The following is a 19,355-nucleotide window of genomic DNA, read 5'->3' as shown; positions in this document are numbered from 1 at the left end:
GCAAAGATACTAAAATGTGATTCCAAGATCTTCATTCACGTTTTCAAACCACATATACTGAATTCATTCTTTATGTTATTCTTTGAAGCCTCCTTGCAAATATGAGGTCTCGTGCTTAAAGATTGTTAAAATCTGTTGTAGCTTGGAGAAGTATCAGTGACTTATAAAGACCTCATTTCCAAGAGGTTGAGAGAAACAATGTTTTGTTTTATCCATTCAAAACCAGACTGGCATTCAAAGATATTTTGATACCTTGGACTGGTACTTAGAAAAGAGAAGTTTACAGTCTCCTATGATACCCAATGAGATGTTAAACATTGTGTGTAATTACCTTTTACAATATCTGCTTTGAAAAAATTGAATAGAGACATGAATATTTGACAAAATATGTATTTTATTTTAGAATGCATCATGAGATTAACTCAAGCCACATGTACCCTCAGGCACACAAGGACAAACATTCTTTGCCTTCCATTCTGATATCTTCTTGGCTATAGATCATCTTTTCATAATTTGAGATATAGTTTACAGTGAAGGACATCCGGTGACATGTGGACAATCAGATTGGTAGCTCAGATCTCTGTTGGGTATCTTGCGTTCTGAGAGCTACAACTTTTATTATACAGAGACTCTGGCCAGCCTTCAGTAGAACATAGTAAAATCGTGGGTGGTTTTTGCAGATAATATTTTATTTGGAGGTTTGCTGATGACAAAACTGTTTGCTTTCAGAGTTATTAAAAATCGTAATGTGGGCTGGGTGTGGTGGCTCATGCCTGTAGTCTCAGCACTTTGGGAGGGTGAGGTGGATGGATCACATGAGGCCAAGAGTTTGAGACCAGCCTGGGCAATATAGTGAAACCCCAACTCTACTAAAAATACAAGAAAAATAGCTGGGCATGGTGGCACATGCCTGTAATCCCAGCTGTTTGGGAGGCTGAAGCAGGAAAACTGTTTGAACCAGGGAGGCAGAGGTTGCAGTGAGCCGAGATCGAGCCACTGTACTCCAGCCTGGGTGACAGAGTGAGGCTCCATCTCAACAACAACAACAAAAGTTACAATGTAAATAAAACAATTAAGTACAGAGTCACACTTATAAATAAAACAATATAATTTTAATAATAAACATGTTTAAACAATGTCACTTAAAAATATTTCAATTTACTTTAATATTTTATACTACTGTTAGCAATAACAATCCTATAAGAAACACTGATTGTAAAGTAGTAGTTTGGACATTCCATGGTACGTTAATTCCAATCCTTGGACATAGATTATGTGCTTTTAGTTTGTTCATAATTTATTTTGAATCAAAGACAAATACCTACCTTTATATTTAGTGTTTTCACTGATTTTTCAGGCTACCTTTCCTTTTTGCCTAATGAGTTGTTAACATAAAATATGGTACCTTTATCTTCATTTATTTCTCTCCTTATACCATCCCTAAATGACCTGCATTAACTAGTCAACACAGTGAGCTCTGAAGTCTTGGACTTGCTCTATGTAACCCAATCACTAATCACAAGGCCCTTCCACTGCTGTTTTCTTTCACCTGTGCTATAACTTCAGCCTGTATTTCCTTTTAATTCATATTGTGGCATACCAATTCTACTAATGATCAACACATGCCTTTTTTCCTCCTATTTCATTTGATTTCTTACACAACTCTCACCCATTTTGTGTATCTTTGCTTTATAGAGACAGTGACCTGCAATAATTAAGAATTAACAGACCTGGATCCAAATTTTGTCTTGTCTTTTTATGGGGCAAGTCAATATTTTAAGCCTCAATTACTCAATTTTCTTATCTATAAAAGACAATTCTGTGAAGTTATTGTAGATTTTGAAAATAAATCACTTAACACTTCCCACGGCACATGGTACTTGATAAAAGCTGGGTAGTCACAGGCAGATAGATGGTCCCTTAACCATAGCCCTTAGTTTAGGTGCATCATTAGAATTCAGATTTTATGGACTTTAAAAGGTATGCATATTTCATATCATACTTAATATCTCCAACGGGATGTTAGTCAGCATGCTCAAATAAGTTGATAATTCTGTAGGACAATATTTATGTATTAGTTTTTACACAGAAATATTAGCCTCCCATTAATTCAAGTCAGATATTGTTACCAAATGAGTTATGAAAAAACCATTATTCAAATTTTTGAATTGAGGATAAGTGAGTAGGAATCCAGAAAACAAGAAGAAATTTTTCATTTTTCTTATTGTAAACTAAATTTTATTCTTTCATTTTGACTACCTGGATATTTTCTAGGTTTCCTAAATATAGGACTACAAGCACTTTTTTTTTTTTTTTTTTCTTTTTTTTTTTTTGAGACGGAGTCTAGCTCTGTTGCCCAGGCTGGAGTGCAGTGGCCGGATCTCAGCTCACTGCAAGCCCCGCCTCCCGGGTTCACGCCATTCTCCTGCCTCAGCCTCCCGAGTAGCTGGGAGTACAGGCACCCGCCACCTCGCCCGGCTAATTTTTTTTTTTTTTTGTATTTTAGTAGAGACGGGGTTTCACCGTGTTAGCCAGGATGGTCTCGATCTCCTGAACTCGTGATCCGCCCGTCTCGGCCTCCCAAAGTGCTGGGATTACAGGCTTGAGCCACCGCGCCCGGCATTTTTTTTTTTTTTTTTTTTGAGACGGAGTCTCGCTCTGTCGCCCGGGGTGGAGTGCAGTGGCGCGTTCTCGGCTCACTGCAAGCTCCGCCTCCCGGGTTCACGCCATTCTCCTGCCTCAGCCTCCCGAGTAGCTGGGACTACAGGCGCCCACAACCGCGCCCGGCTAATTTTTTGTATTTTTAGTAGAGACGGGGTTTCACCGTGGTCTCGATCTCCTGACCTTGTGATCCGCCCGCCTCGGCCTCCCAAAGTGCTGGGATTACAGGCGTGAGCCACCGCGCCCGGCCTGCACTTTTTTTACTTACACTTCTACAACTCATCCCCTTCCCCAGGTACCCTCACCACTCCAGATTTCTTCTGAGAATTAAAGGAGGGAATGAAATAGAGTTATTTCAGTAAGAGCATAATTGTTGGGCATGGAAAATCCATGTCATATTAAGAATTTTTTCTCCTTGGAATTTGTTAGGATAAGTATATAATATCTAGGGAGAAAAGGACACAAAAAAGCATTAGTTTTTGTTTCTTCCTTTGTGATTAAAAACTGGCGTTTCTTATATATATTTTAACTTAGAAGATGTTTTAGCAAGATTTGTAGTTAAATAAAATACACTAGCAATTTTAACATGTGTAATTTATTGTTTTATGTAAGTATTTTGGGGTTTTAGAGGAATGTAGATTGTCTTATCGACCTGTTGACATTGATTCTTTTTCTTCCACTAATAAGGATCTATATAGATTTTGGTCTGTTCCTTCCTATTATCTATTGATTTGGGGGATTTGCCATCAGGATAAAAGTTGTAATTGAATTATAGTTTCATATTACATAATTATTAATTACCATTGATTCTAGTATTTCTTTTTTAGTGTCCAACTGAAACCAAAGCAACATTTGGGGTTCATCTTAAAATAGTAGGAGACTGGACAGGTATGTAGGACATATAGTTTTAAGATACGGTCTTTGAAAATCATAGAATATAATAATTTGAATGTGTTTTAGTATAACTACCAGCATGTATAGAGACGTGTATGTGTTTCAAGCTGTTCTGTTTTATTTATTTATTTATTTTTGGCTTGCACAGTTTTGACATCTATGTTTTCTCTTTTAAGATGCATTTTTGCAATCAGAATACCTTTGATATCAGTAATTATTAATAATATATTGTTCAGTGTGCTTGCAAATCATAGGCTTCTACCTACTTGTCAGACATGGTGGCAATAGTGGGAATGCTGAAATGTGTTTTTAGAAAACTAAGTCAAAGTAATGAACACCTGATATTGAGATCACACAAATCTTCCAGTTCTTGCATGACATTTTTTGTGGGGTTCCTGTATATATAGCAATATCTTTGGAATAGATAATTTTAACAGCAGGCCTATTGGTGATACTTTACTTGTCTTCAGTAAATACTTTTTATTACCTGAGAGATGCATTGTAGTAAGAGCTCTGAGTAAATAAAAGAAACATTATTCACTCTTATATTAATATTTCCTTGACCCACCAGAATAATTGACAAGTGAGTACTCAGTAAATGTTGGCTTGTTGGTTGGTTATGTTGTTGTTGCAGGAAAGAATGCAGATATAAACATGAATGCAAAACGAAATTTAAATATTCTTATACTTAGGTGCTAAACAAGGAGTTGGTATGTAAAATCTGTAGGGAACCAGAAAAATGTAGATTAAATGTGGTCTAGGGCTGTAAGAGAAGCTTCACAGAAAAGACAGAATTTGAAATGAAGCTTAGAAGTCAGGTAAATGAACAAAGATATAGGTAATTTAAGTGAAAGTCACAGTGTTGTCAAAAATCAGGAAAGGCAATGATTAAACTCTCTTTGGAAAGGGTGAATCCAATCAGCCTTTAATCAATTAAACAAAAGCAAAGTCAGTCAAACAAAATGAAGCAAAAACAAAGTCAATGAAGCAAAAACAAAGTCAATCAAACAAAAGCAAAGATTTTATTCTGGGTAGTAGTATAGAAAAGCCATTTAGGGCCAGCTTGGTGAAGATTATGAACGCCTCAGCAAAATATTAGAGTAACCAACTAAGGGACTTTAGGGAATTTTTGAAGCATTTGAAGCTCTATGATGAAAATGGTATTAATTAGGTTGCTAGTTGGACAGACTAAAATCAAGGGAAGACTTGAAGGTACTTAAAGGCAGAGGGGAAGGGGGCCGTGGAGAGGTGGGGATGGAAACTCGAAGTAATGAATTTGTGAACACAAGTTAAGAAGGTAGCATTAGAAGGAAGAACCTAATTTCTGTAAAAACCAGGGACGGATAAGATAATAAGAAAGACATGTTTTGAAATGAGGAGAACAGTAGTTGATATAAGGAGGTTATTTCATATAGTTAAAAAATAATAGAGTTATGTATAAAATGTAATGTCTTTAGAAAGGGTAGCCAGTTTAGAATTGGAGACTTTAAAAAAAAAAAAAGGAAGGAAATCTGCAACATAGGATTTAATGGGCAAACATCTAAACGAATTAAAAAGATCTTTGAGCAGTAATGACTCATTCAAAGTAATGAAAAACCAGGCTTACATGGATAATTTTCAGATGGTAGCATTGAAAAGAGATCATGGTCATCCTCTGATAGATATACACTGGTGGAGTATGAACATACGAATAATTGCAATATGCTCGATATCAGTTGATATAATCACAGTGTTTTTTTTTTTTCCCCACTGTTCTGGAAATAAAGAATAAGGAAAGTTCTTTTCTGATAAGAATCCCAATATAGTAGGAATTAAGTTCAGTCATGAATGGTAAATTGATAGAATTCTATATCTGAAAGAAAACATACAATGAAAACATAGTTTAATTCATAAGATTAAGCAGAAACTCCTGATGGTTTATTATTAGCTATTGTTACCGAGTTTTTTTCACAAAGTTATTTTCTATTACCAGTAGCTCATTAAAATAAATGATGTCTCACTATTTTAATCATCTCTATTAGGAACACTTAATAGTGTTAATTTTATCCTCTTTTTTTTAATGTACTATGCCACCGAGAGAAACAAGATCATTCTATTCAGAGAGTTCAGTTCCAGTCAGATGCTTTTCAATTAATAGACCTTCTTTGTTGTTGACCTGAAATATTTGTTGACTTGGAAAAAAACATAAGCAGTCATGCAGAGAACACCTAAATAATCATGTCACTGTCGGACACTTTACTTCAAAGAGATTTAGCTGCCTTACAATGAGATTACAATTATTGAAGGAAAAGTAGGAGCATTACCTTTGAAATCAAGAATCATTGGTTTTTATTCTAAAAGAATTGATTAAAACTTGGTATTAAGAGCAGTAGGTATAGGAAATACCAAAGAGATACCTAAGAGATTGAATATCAAAGGTTTATTTTTTAAAACTGACTGAGAGATATTTAATATGACCTTTTAGTTGCTGAAATATGTTCTGCATTGGCAGCATACAGAGACTAAAGAACAGGTTTAAAATAGCTCCATAAATGATCTCTCCAAGACTAATAAACTATACCTAACTATAGAGTGCCGGAAGAGCAAGGGAAGCAACTATGCAGCACAAGACCAAGAAGCACCAAAGTCTCATATTTCTTGTCTAGATTTTCATTTTCACCAGACCTCTAGTTGCATCCCTAAATATGTGGAAGACCTGTTAAGTTTAGAAGACCCTTAAAACATTTTAGACATGATTCACCGTTTTTTCTTGAAATGATTGTAGTAGAGTAGATGGGGTGGATAACCCAAGTAGATTTCTCTTTTAATTTAATTAATACCCCATTACTCTTCTAGAAGCAGCCATTCTTTCCAGTTTCAAACATATGGTCAGAGATTATTGACTTGATTATCATTTTAAGTGTACAGAAATGTTTTGTTTCTTTCTTCATTACATATGATTAGTATTGATTAATGTCTGAGATAATGCTGTACCCTTGCTTATTTTGGTGGTCTAAATAGCCACTTATTCCACAGATGTTTGTGTTGTGCTACAACAGAATTAAATATATAACATCCACATGTAATTAATGTAAACTTTCTGCCATTGATCCCTTCAGCAGTTAATGAATTAGCAATAATTGTGAGTAAATATTCAATAAAGGACTTGTAGCATGTATCACATGACGTTTCTATGAATCTTGAGTATAAATTCCCGTGTTGTCTTCTGGAAAAGCTTTCTACAGTGAGAAGATATGGTTATCTTTGAGGATTAAAAATGAGAAGACAGGATCAGATATTATTATGGATTTGCCTCAGTCACATAATATATTGACTACTCACAGTGAAGGTAATCTTAAATATAGGTTTAGTTAAGGACTGGGCCACAAAAGAGTTGATAACTCTCTTATTTTTTTCTATATCACTGTAGAAGCCAGCCATGTTTCAGGCTTTATTCAGATTTCTCATGAAAAGATTAAAACAGAACATGTGTTATGTGTTTAAAGTATTTCTTTTTTATTTTTGGAAACTCCTTGTAAGTCAAATTATGACCACACTAAATTATATTGTTATTACTTTATTTTGACAACATATTTTAGGCCAATTACATCAATTGCCTTACACTAGATATCACTGTGAATGGCTTTTGGTTGCTGCAAAAAGCCAATAAATAAATAAATAAATAAATAAATAAATCTTATTTGGTTATATGGAATCTCACTGATTTTACATAATTCGTATTCATACAATGCAAACTTTAAGGTTATAATATTCATCATCAACTGCTACATACCCAAAGGAGTGCCTGGAAGTATTCTTTTTGTTGTTACTGTTGCCATGACTAGTGAATTACAATGATTAGTCATTTGTGGAAGATAATATTTAAACTATTAACTTTGGCTAATAATCAAATGTATGTTAAACAGCTACTATGTTCCAGACTGTTTATTAGTCACTGGAGATACAGCATTGAACAAAAGTGACTAAGTCTCCGCTCTTATAGAGATTGTGTTTTGGTCCGTGGGGAGTTCATCATTTTTTTGGAGATGTTTTGGTGTGATTCTATCTCCTGCCATTTGGCCATGGTTTATAGATTATAGTAGCCTCACTACTACCTATAGGGTACTACTATAGTATAGTATAGGATATAGTACTACTAGAGTAGTACCCTATGTCCTACCAGCCCCTGTGGATGGTAGTAGTTTTCTTCTACTCTCTGAATTTTTTCACCATCCTCAATTTGGCTTCTCACTTCTTCCCTCACTTGAGTCATTAGTTCCCTCTAATGAACTTCTTCCACTTAAATTATGCAGTCATGTTTCTGCCTGGATCTGCACTGTTACACAAGTTTAGAAAAGCTCTCTGAACAGAACCCCAAATCAAGAGGAGAAATATATAGGGGGGTTGCATTTGCAGTGTACAGGGACTAAAGAACAGGTTTAAAATAGCTCCATAAATGAGATATTTTAAAAATATATGTCTTTAAAAAGTTTAAGAGATAATAAAAGTAAGAGAGGATGTGGAGCTGATAAATATAGATCAATCTGGCAGTGTGCTTGGGTTAGCTCCTAGGGCTTGAGAGGTGCTTGTCTTCCCACCTTTATGGTCAGTGAGGTCATGTCTGATAGCTTCCCATCACTCATAGTGACGTAGTTATTCCGCAGAAATTGACCAACATCATTCCCATGGTGTGAATATGTCCCCTATAATTCATATGTTGAAATTTAATCACCAATGTGATAATATTAAGAGGTGGGACTTTTAGGAGATGATTAAGTCATGAGAATAAAGCCCTCATGGATGAGATTAGTGCCTTCTGAAAGGGCTTGAGGGATTTGATTCACTCTCCTCTGCTCTTCTACCATGTGTGTTCCTTCACTTTTGTTCTTTTGCTATTCTGTTATGTAAGGACACAGCAATAAGGCACCATCTTAGAAGCAGAGAGCAGCATTTACCAGGCCTCAAAGCTGCTGGTGGCTTGATCTTGTACTTCCCAGCCTTTAGAACTGTGATAAATACATTTCTGTTGTTTATAAATTACCTAATTTGTGGTATTTTGTTATAGCAGCTCTCTAACAAAGACAACCATAAAGTAGGCCTTATATATTTATCTATTATTAGACCTGGCTATTAAACATTTGCCAGAATACCAATGGACAAATTCTAAGAAGTTTGTATGTAAAGCAAAATAAAGAAATAAGTCAGCAGCTGAAAGGAGGAAATAAGGACAAGGATGATATAAATTAAAGGTATATGATTATTTTATAATAATTATAACAATATACTAATTATATTATAATATATTTATACACGTATTTGAATGATGAGAATGAAATGGAGAGAGGAAGTTTTATATTGCTGGAGAGATGTGGGATATAGTTCCAGGGGCAAATAGAAGATGTCCAAGTTTCTGGGAGGAAAACTTGGGAGGCTCTCTGGGCCAAACTGAGTGTCAGATATATAGAACTTGCCTAGAGTGGGGGATTATTCCAGGAACAAAAAATAGTTTGAGTGGCTCAGAAGGGTGAAATAGCTTGGAATGTCAGGAAAATGCCATGCTATTGGGTGGCCTGGCTGGGGTGGCATCCGAATATTAGGCCAAGGAAGAGCTTGTAGATCTTGCTATGAAACTTGGTCTTTTCCCGAAAGATGCTGGTGAAATATTGAGGAGTTTTAAACAGTAACTGAAATCAAATTTGCCCTTGATATGGGTCACCCTGCCTGTGTTATATCAAATAGAAAGGAAGAGGACTAGGCTGGAGGCAAATACATCACATTAAAGATTTTTTAATGTCAAGCAAATAGAAGACTTTATCTTTTGAGTTTTGGGAGAAGAGTGATCTATGGTTGCTGCAAGAAGCCAATAAATAAATAAATAAATAGGACTGAACAATATACTGTTAGCTTCATAAAAATCATGTCATTAGGAAGATGCAAAGGAAAGGTTTGGAGATGGTACATATTGCTGTGAATTACTGAGTGCATTGGAGACCAGTAAGTGGAGAGAGTTAGTGTACAAAAAGAGGTACATAGCAAATGAGCCTATTCCTAAATTCTTCCTGTTTCTACATTTCCCCAGAACTATGAGAATGATTGATTTTATAATGATCTGACTTGTGATTAGCAGTGGGAGATAAATGACAAATACAGATGCAACTGCTATGTATATATCTAGATGGATCTGTGTCAGGATGAGGATAAACCTATTATATCTTAAAGTATATATACTTTGTATAATGAAATACTGTAGATCTGGCCTCATGTGAGTCTATGTGGAAATCATTTAAGATAATGATGAAACTTAGCATGGCTTATTTACTATCACAATATAATAAATCATTCAATGAATGTGAACTGGGCATAAATTCTACAGCCTCAGAAATCAACAAATTTTTTTTATCAGGAAAATGAGAAGAACATTACATGTGTACTACAATTTAAATGCCTATCTGTTCTCAGGAAAGAGGATAAATTGTTTTTCCCTTGGTTTCTCATTTTATGAACATTAAATATATGCTGTCATGTTTTTAGTAGGGGACAGCTCACTTAAAATGCCACAGAAATATAAAAATTGCTTAGTAAATAAAAAATTCACTAGTCATTAAATTTTATTCATTCTAGCCATTTTACAAACCCAAACATAGAAGTAAATACCAAATTTTTGTTTTCTATTCAATTTTCACAATGTTACTTTTTTTTTTTTTTTTTTTCCAGTTTTTGGAGACAGGTCTTGCTCTGTTTCCCAGACTGGAGTTGATGTAGTCATGGCTCACTGCAGCCTTGACCTTCCAGGATCTGTGGAAGGATCTATGGATCCTCACATGTCAGCCTTCTGGATAACTGGGACCACAGGCTCAGACCGCCATGCCTGGCTAATTTTTATATTTTTTTGCAGAGGAAGGGTTTTGCCATGTTGCCCAGGCTAATCTGGAACTCCTTGGCTCAAGCGATCAGCCCACCTCAGCCTCCGAAACTGCTGTGACTACAGGAGTGATCTACTGTGCCTGGCCAAAATGTTACTTTTTAGTTTTGAAAATAAATTATTCAATTGCTGGACCCGGAAGTAGAGTTATTATAGTGAAGTGGTTTGTTTTTATGGATTGCTGTATATTTATTAGAATTGTTCTGTTCGTAAACGTTGTTTAGAGTTTCTGTTATCCAGTATTTTCTACTTTATTTTACTATGTAACGTGCAAGAAAATAAGATTTATGAGGGATTTTCTTGGTAACATAATTTGTTAATCAATGTCAAAAAACATGACATAATGTACTGAATGGCTAAGAAGGAATATGTCAGTTTACCAAATGAGTCTAGTGTTAATGGACTAAGTAATTTCAAAGGAAGCAAAATGACAAGGATTTTGTGCCATTATAGTTATTAACAGGAATATTTTTAAGTATTCATTTTCTTGATACACTTGCTAATCATTTTATGTATTTGTTTGTTGTTTTTCCCTGATTCATAGTCTTGGTCTTTGGCCAAGACATCCTCTATTTAAGAACAGAGAACACTCAACTACATGGCTGTATTCTATGGGCTTTAAAGGCCCATATATTGCATGGCATTGATTTTATTTGCTCGGGTCTTTAGATTTGAACTTCATAAAACATAAAAGAAAATCTCCTGTTTGTTTTTTTTTTTTGGGGGGGGGGGCAGGGAGGTTCTTGGTCTTGGATAAAATGGCCTGTTTTTTCTTGCATATACACCTAAGAGGTATTCAGTTTGTGCAGAAACTAGGAACTGAATTAGTATCGAGCTGTGTCTTGATCAGTTTGAGGTGTTTCTTCTGATGAAAGCCAACACTATTTTAAAAAAACACAGTTGATACGACAAATGAAAATATAACAGTTTTCTTAAAAGGTGGATTGTAGAAAGCTTAGTAGCAATAATGTGTTTATCCAAAAATGTCTCTGTTATTTGCCTTCATTTTCTTTGAAAGTGTTTTTTTCCCCACCCTTTTTCATTTTTTTGTTATAGTTTAGCCTCTGTGGCAATAAAAGAGAATTTCTATTTTATAAGAAATCCAGTTCTAGGCATTGATTCATTGATGTATTTAGAGGCCAAGAAGTCTGTCTGTAGTTCTTTCAAAACTGCTTTTGATTTTTTTTTAAACAGTGTGTTTAACAAATAAGAAGCAAAATAATGAGTATCACAGAAATAGACTTTTATCACTCTGCTCCGCTGAAAATAAAAGGATACGTTAAATAATTTTCCTTTGTTTAATACTGCATTGTCTACCTTCAGACCTTACAGCATTTAAAAGTACCAGGTGTTGAGGCATGCAGATGGCATATGACCCTGCTAAGCTTTCTCTTATCCTGTAATCCTTAGGCAAGAAGAAAGTAAAAGGAGGGAGGGGAGAAAAGGGAGTACAGTATATTCTCAGGAGAGATAAGGCAGTATGATGGCAGTGGAAAGAACCCTGGACTGTGAGTGTTTTTGTTTTGTTTTTGTCTTTTGTTTAAGTATCTTTGCCTCTTTCTAGCCATGTGACCTTGAGACTATCAGTCAGCTGGTTGGTTTTTAGTTTCCTTGTCTACAACATACCAAACTGAGGGAGTTGTTTCCTAATTTCTCAGTTTATTATTGCTGTAAAATGGTATAATTATTTTGAAATAAATAAATTATAAGATACAGATAATTCAATTCCACATAACGTGTGAATGATAGTAGATAAATTTTGGTATAGTTCAGAAAATATTACAGGAATACTTTGGAGAATACATGTCAAGTAGAGGATTTTTATGTTGCTTCTTTTGTTTTCCTATTGGTGTTCTTATTCATTCATTAGCTCTGGTTGTACATACATCTCATCTTCTGAAACTTACATGTATGGGTTTAGGGATTTTTTTCCCCTTATGTAAGACAGTATAAAAGTATGTTTTTTGTATTACCTTGACATGGCCTTAATATTTGCAAAAAAAAAAGATAGTTTTATATAACCAGAGCATGCAACTGATAGGGTTTTTTCTTCTAGAATTATAAATCATTTTATTTTATTTTATTTTTTTTTTTGGAGACGGAGTCTCGCTCTGTCACCCAGGCTGGAGTGCAGTGGCCAGATCTCGGCTCACTGCAAGCTCCGCCTCCCGGGTTCACGCCATTCTCCTGCCTCAGCCTCCCGAGTAGCTGGGACTACAGGTGCCCGCCACCTCGGCCGGCTAGTTTTTTGTATTTTTTAGTAGAGACGGGGTTTCACCGTGTTAGCCAGGATGGTCTCGATCTCCTGACCTCATGATCCACCCGTCTCGGCCTCCCAAAGTGCTGGGATTACAGGCTTGAGCCACCGCGCCCGGCCATTTTATTTTCTTCTAGAATTATAAATCATTTTCATTTGAATCCTAGAACCTTATGACACAAGATTTGCCTACATATGTAATGTATATAGGCAAATATGTGTGTGTATATATGTGTGTGTGTGTGTATATATGTAAGCATATATATACATAGAGAGAGAGAAAGAAAGAGAGAGAGAGACAGGGTCTCACTGTGTCACCTAGGCTGGTGTGCAGTAGCATAATCATAGCTCACTGAAGCCTCAAAATCCTTGGCTTGAGCAATTCTCTTGCCTCAGCTTCCCAAGTAGCGAGTACTACAGGGGTACACCACCACACCTGGCTAATTTTTTAAACTTTCTTGAAGAGCCAGGGTCTTGCTGTGTTGCTCAGGCTGGTCTCAAATCCCTGGCCTCAAGCTTTCATATATTGGGAATGTAGTCATGAGCCACCACACCTGGCCTGCCTATATCTTTAATAAGTTGCAACTTGATTTCCTGGTTTATGTAAAGTAGTACTAATCTGAGTGCCTCTCATGTTGATTTGAAACCAATAGTTTAAATAGCAACTGTTGTTACTATTATAAATATTGTTAGTGTTGAGTTACCATGTATTACTATGTATTACCAAGTATTATTATTGAGTTACCATGGTAATAAAGAACATTTCCTTGATTTAAACAAACTTTTCAGTAGGGAGATGTATGCTCCATATCTTTCTAGTTGGTATGGATGTACTCGAAGTCTCCTCTTTAATTCTTCTTTTTAGAAGTAATTTGTTTTTCTAAGATTAATATGCATATTTCTAAGGAAACTAAAACACCAAATTTTGACAAACCATTAATTTCTTTAAATCTCTAGAAGTAATGTGCTTCTTTCTCTTTTTAAATAATTTTGTAATTACTTTCTAAATTCTTTTCAAGTAGCTATAATGGCATTGAAGTTCTTTTGTTGTCTTGGCATTTTTGTGTGTGTGTTTAATAAATAGAGCTGCCTCGGTGACAATAATTTGTTTTATTCATAGTCTGTGACAAATAATAGGTACTCAATAAAATTTGTTAGATGAGTGAAAAAGTGAATAAAACGTTATTTAACTGATGAAGTTCTGATTATACAAAATATTGATTTTACTTTCAATTCTAAATTTTCTGTCATTATAGATTATTGATATATATGTAACAGAGCAAAATTATTCAGCTTATTTAGTATGATGGCTCAGAAGGGCTTCCTTTGTTGGTTTGTTTATTTTGTATAAAACCTCTCCACTTCTTTTGCTTTTTATTACCAGCATATCCAGGCTAAGTAGACCGTTCTGTTCCAAACTCTCAGATCATACCTTTAGCACTTATTTACTTGTGGTGTTTGTATCTTTTGATAAAAAAATTTAGGATGTAATTACAAAATTATTTAAAAAGGGAAAGAAGCACATTATTTAGACCTCTTCTCTGCTAGACCTTTAGCCCACTAAGAACCTCACTTGGTGCCTGACTTACAGTGCATGCTCAGAAATGTTACTGAGAAATTACTTATTTTAGATGTTCACATTTTGTGTTTATATATTTAAATAGTAATTCCTAAATGCTGTGAGAAAAATCATTTCTACTGTCTATTTCAAGCAGCATGTGTGTGTTTGTGTGTATTGTGTGTCTGTATTGGTGTGGTCTTTTCCTTGGGAGGTGGAGGAGGGGATAATACTCCAAGATCTACAATATGGGGAGTATGAATGACAACTACTCTTAAAGATATGTTCATGTGTGGTTATGTGCATATCCGTGCCCCACATCTACTCTTTACACACACACACACACACACACACACATATACATCTACATCTACTCTTTAAATATTTATATATATATATACACACACGTATAGATAGATGATTGGTAGATTTCTTTTAGATAAGTACTAAAAATTACAACTCGAACAAATCTAAAAATTAAAAATTCAAACAAGATATAGATAAAATAAAAAGCTATTATATATGATTAAGAGCCATCAGGCAATACTTAACTGATAGAGTCAAGATGGGCATGATCGACGCTGGACAGCATGGCTAAAAGAGTAGTCAAAATGGATTGACAGTGACCACCTTTACATACAACAGAGGTGTTATTTATATAACATCTGGAAAGTTCTGGAAAAAGAGAAATGACTTATTGCTAATCTTTATTCTACTTAAACACATGCACATGCATCACATCCCATTGTAGTTGAGAACTTGGTAGAAGTTCTCAGTACAAAGTGGAGATCTATGAAGCACTTCTGTTGCAGATTGGATTAGCTAGAAGCTGTGTGTGTGTGTGTGTGTGTGTGTGTGTGTGTGTGTGTGTGTGTGTATAACGTAAAATGCTTATTAGGGATCAATACCCATGACAGGAAACAGAACAAAGAAAGAGAACAAAGAGGGTTTAGGTGAAGGAAGAATTTGAAACAAGGCAGGTTCAACAAAGCCCAGCCAAATTGGTGGGAAGATCTAGAGCAAATATTGCCCATCAGAGTTGCCTGCGTAGGGCTGAAATATCCTTGCCTTGTTCATTCACTGGATGTGAGCTGCTCTGTTAGAAGTACTTGCTTTGCATCTGAGGCCCACCCTTATGGAACTGACAGCTGGAGATTGAACTGCACTCTCCACAGCTGGGCAACGAGTTCTTCACTGAAGAGGCACTTTGGGGATACTTCTCTGTATCAACTACATGACTCCTAGCTTATTTTCTTATTAATATTTAATTAAAAATAAAATCTCATGTGAATATGAAATAGAGCAGGATGCTAGGACAGCAGGCATAAACCAGAATAGTCCCAGTGAAACAAAGACATGTGGCCCCGCTCCCTTTCAGTGACTTTAAGAAGATTTCTTTTCATTCCTGGAACAAATATTCTTTTTTGTTTTGTTTTGTTTCAATAGTTTCTGAGGTAGAGGTAGTTTTGGGTTACATGGATAAATTCTTTAGTGGTGATTTTTGAGATTTTAGTGCACCCATCACCCAAGCAGTGTAGACTGTATTCAATATGTAGTTTTTTATCCCTCACCCCACTTCCAACACTCCCTCTCTGGAGTTCTCGAAGTTGATTATATCTTTCTTATGTCTTTGAGTCTGCAAAAGTTAGTTTAGCTCTCACTTATTAGTGAGAACACAGGATACTTAGTTTTCCATTCCTGAGTTACTTCACTTATAATAGTGGCCTCCAGCTCCCTCCAAGTTGCTGCCAAAGACATTATTTTGTTCCTTTTTATGGCTGAGTAGTATTCCATGTTGTATATATACCACATTTTCTTTATCTATTTGTTAGTTGATGGGCACTTAGGTTGGTTCCGTATCTTTATTGTTGTGAATTGTGCTGCTATAAACATGCATGTGCATGTGTCTTTTTCATGTAATGACTTATTTTCCTTTGGGTAGATACCTAGTAGTGGGATTGCTGGATTGAATGGTTGTTTTATTTTTAGTTCTTTAAGGAATCTCCATGTATTGTCCATAATCATTATGCTAATTTACATTCCCATCAACAGTGTAAAAGTGTTCCCTTTTCACCACATCCACACCAACATCTATTGTTTTTAGACTTTTTAATTACGGCCATTCTTGCAGTAGTAAGGTACCATTTCATTGTGATTTTAATTTGCATTTCCCTGATGATTAGTGATGTTGATCACTTTTTCATGTTTGTTAGCGGTTGTATGTCTTCTTTTGAGAAATGTCTGTTCATGTCCTTTATCCACTTTTCAATGGGATTATTTGTTTTTTTTTTTGTTGCTGATTTGTTTGAATTCCATGTAGATTCTGGAAACTAGTCCTTTGTCAGATGCAAAGTTTGAGAAAATAGGCAAATATTTTTTAAGCAACTCAAAGTTGAAAGGTGGCTTAAAGATCACTGAACCCATCTGACTCAGTTGTCAGTTCAGAAAAGGAATTAAGAATAGAGGCAGACATAGGTCAAGAACTCAGGCTCTCTGACTACCAGTTGAGTGTTATTTATTTTATTTTTTCATTTTCCAAGAGAAATTTTTTTCTGCTTTATTTAGGTATAATTGACAAGTAAAACTGTGTATTTTCAGGGAGTACATATCTCTTGTATACATATGCATTGTGAAGTGATTACCACACTCAAACTAATTAACATATTCATCACCTCAAGTAGTTACCTTTCTTGTGTGTGGTAAGAATACTTAAGATTTACTTGGCAACAGTGTCTTTTCTCTTATGACCTGTTGCTGCTAAATAATGAAAACTGTATGAGTGAAGAAAGATTTGTCCCTTGGTATATCCTTTATCATGTATACTCTCCAATAATATGTCCTGCATTAAGAAGTAATCCTCAGCCTATATTGCCAAAAAATGTGAAATAATATCAATATTATGATGCAATCATCTTACTGACCCTTTTTGGGGTACGAGGTACTGTCTGGTTCCTTGCAATATAACTTCTAATACTATTAATAGGTTACAATATACTAGGTGTTTTTAAAACGAAGGTAAACACTTAATAGAGTCTTAATCTTTAATGTCTCTTAAGGATTTCATTTTGGTGCCATTTTAAAAAAATTAAAACTGGCAAATTAGTGTAATGTGAGCATTAAGAGAAAGATAAAAAAATTTACCTATTAATAAAAATGTGAAGAATTTCTACTCAAGTACCTTTTCTTTAGGACAATCCTGTCTCCCTTAGGAGTATTTTATATGACTTCTTTTATTGCCCTGAAAATCTAATACTCAAAACAGTTAAAATATTCATTTTTATAGAGGAGGTTATAGAGAGGCAGTTAGAGAAGAGGGGTTACCTAAAGGAAAACAATGATTTGGAATTGGTAAAACCTGTCTGGGTCCCTCTAGCAAACAATAACTCTTTCTTAGGTTGCTGTTAAAAAAAAAAAAAAAAAAAAAACACTAAATAGGTGACAGTGATCACATCTCTAGATGCAAAGGATCTTTAGGTTATACAAGAATAGCATTAATCAGTGTTACTTTTGTCTTTTGCGTATTTTTTTTCTTTCTTTTCTTTCTTTTTTTTTGTAGTAGTAAGAGGTTTTATTTTCTTCTCATCCCAGGAATAGATTTGCATAATGCTAAATTACTGTGAGCTGAAATCATGCCCCTGCACTCCAGCCAGGGTGACAGAGCAAGACTCCATCTCAAAAAAAAAAAAAAAAAAAAAAAAAAGGCCTACTGCTTTTTATTGTTATGTAAATCCTTATTGCATTTGGTATATTCTGCATATTGGGGTGGATTAGAGATTGGTCATTTTCTGCAAAGGAGAACATGAAACACCTTGGCCACAAAAAGCTGTACAAAAAAGTTTCAATTAGAATTGGAAAGAGTATTTTATTTTTCTCATTTTTGTTTTCAAATAATTACGCATATTGTGTGTTCACAGTTGATTAGCCAGAGAATGCAAAGTAATGTAACTGTGTGCAGTATGTTATCCAGGTGTAACAGCCTCATAATCTTTTTGTTGATTGAATGGGAGAAAGGAAGAGTGGGTGAAAGTCTACAAAAGCTTGTGTTAATTAAGATGTATCTCCTACTGGTAGAAAATCATGTTCAGACATTATCACATTGTTAGTCAGCTCATCACAGTACCACTTTGCAGAAAAGCTTTTTTTTTCCAGTGGCTTTAATGAATTTCTTCTAAGAAGTCCTGTGAAAGTCCTGAGCTGTAGTATTTGGATAACTGTGCCATTTTCTTAAACAATTTGAGCCTGCTGAGAAAGTAGATCATCTGGTTTGACATTTTGCTGCAAAAGAAGTAGCATATATATATATATATATATATATATATATATATATATATATATTTTTTTTTTTTACTTAACAAATAAAGCATCAAATTATTTTGACCTTTTCCTCAGAATCAAATAGATAATAAGATGCTAATTAAATAATCGATAGGCAAAAATCTGTGAGACTAAAGGACTAAATAATTATAAATAATTTTTCCATTTACTTGAACTTTGCTAAGAATAGATTGTTATCATTTATCTATTTTTATAAAGAAATAAGTGAATAATCAATATACCTTTATGAGATAAAATTGTTCACATTTAATAATTTATTAATATAAAAATTAAAATTTTTAAAGACATGCTTTTAAAGTACTGCATATATTTTCTGTTTATGTATATATGAACCCTTTCTTTTCTTTTATTTTCTTTTTCTTTTTGAGATTAAGTTACATTCTCCTTGCCCAGGCTGGAGTGCAATGGCATGACCTCAACTCACTGCAACCTCTGCCTCCCAGGTTCAAGTGATTCTCCTGCCTCAGCCTCCTGAGTAGCTGGGATTACAGGCACCCACCACTAGGCCCGGCTAACTTTTTGTATTTTTAGTAGAGACAGAGTTTCATCATCTTGGTCAGGCTGGTCTCAAACTCCTGACCTCAGGTGATCCACCTGCCTGAGCCTCCCAAAGTGCTGGGATTATAGGCGTGAGCCACCATGCCCTGTCTATGAATTCTTTTTGACAACCATGATAGCTATTCAAGATATGTTTGCTTGATATTCTTTGTATTTATGATAATCTGATTAAAGGATGTTCCAAATATAGG

General features: G+C 34.9%; 1 protein-coding gene across 9 annotated transcripts in view; it reads left to right on the top strand.

Moving 5' to 3' along the window:
• Positions 1-19,355, top strand: part of NOX4 (NADPH oxidase 4) — a 171,699-nt gene that overhangs the window by 120,148 nt on the left and 32,196 nt on the right. For all 9 annotated transcript variants that reach the window (XM_074015061.1, XM_065528841.2, XM_005579320.5 and 6 more), the window contains one exon: positions 3,489-3,549. In XM_074015061.1, the coding sequence (XP_073871162.1) occupies positions 3,489-3,549 (61 nt within the window). The remainder of the gene's footprint in view (positions 1-3,488; positions 3,550-19,355) is intronic.

Source organism: Macaca fascicularis, chromosome 14 (assembly GCF_037993035.2).
Source record: "Macaca fascicularis isolate 582-1 chromosome 14, T2T-MFA8v1.1".
NCBI classification, from domain to species: domain Eukaryota; kingdom Metazoa; phylum Chordata; class Mammalia; order Primates; family Cercopithecidae; genus Macaca; species Macaca fascicularis.
Note: the sequence above shows the minus strand (reverse complement) of the source record. Positions and strands in the feature narration are given on the sequence as shown.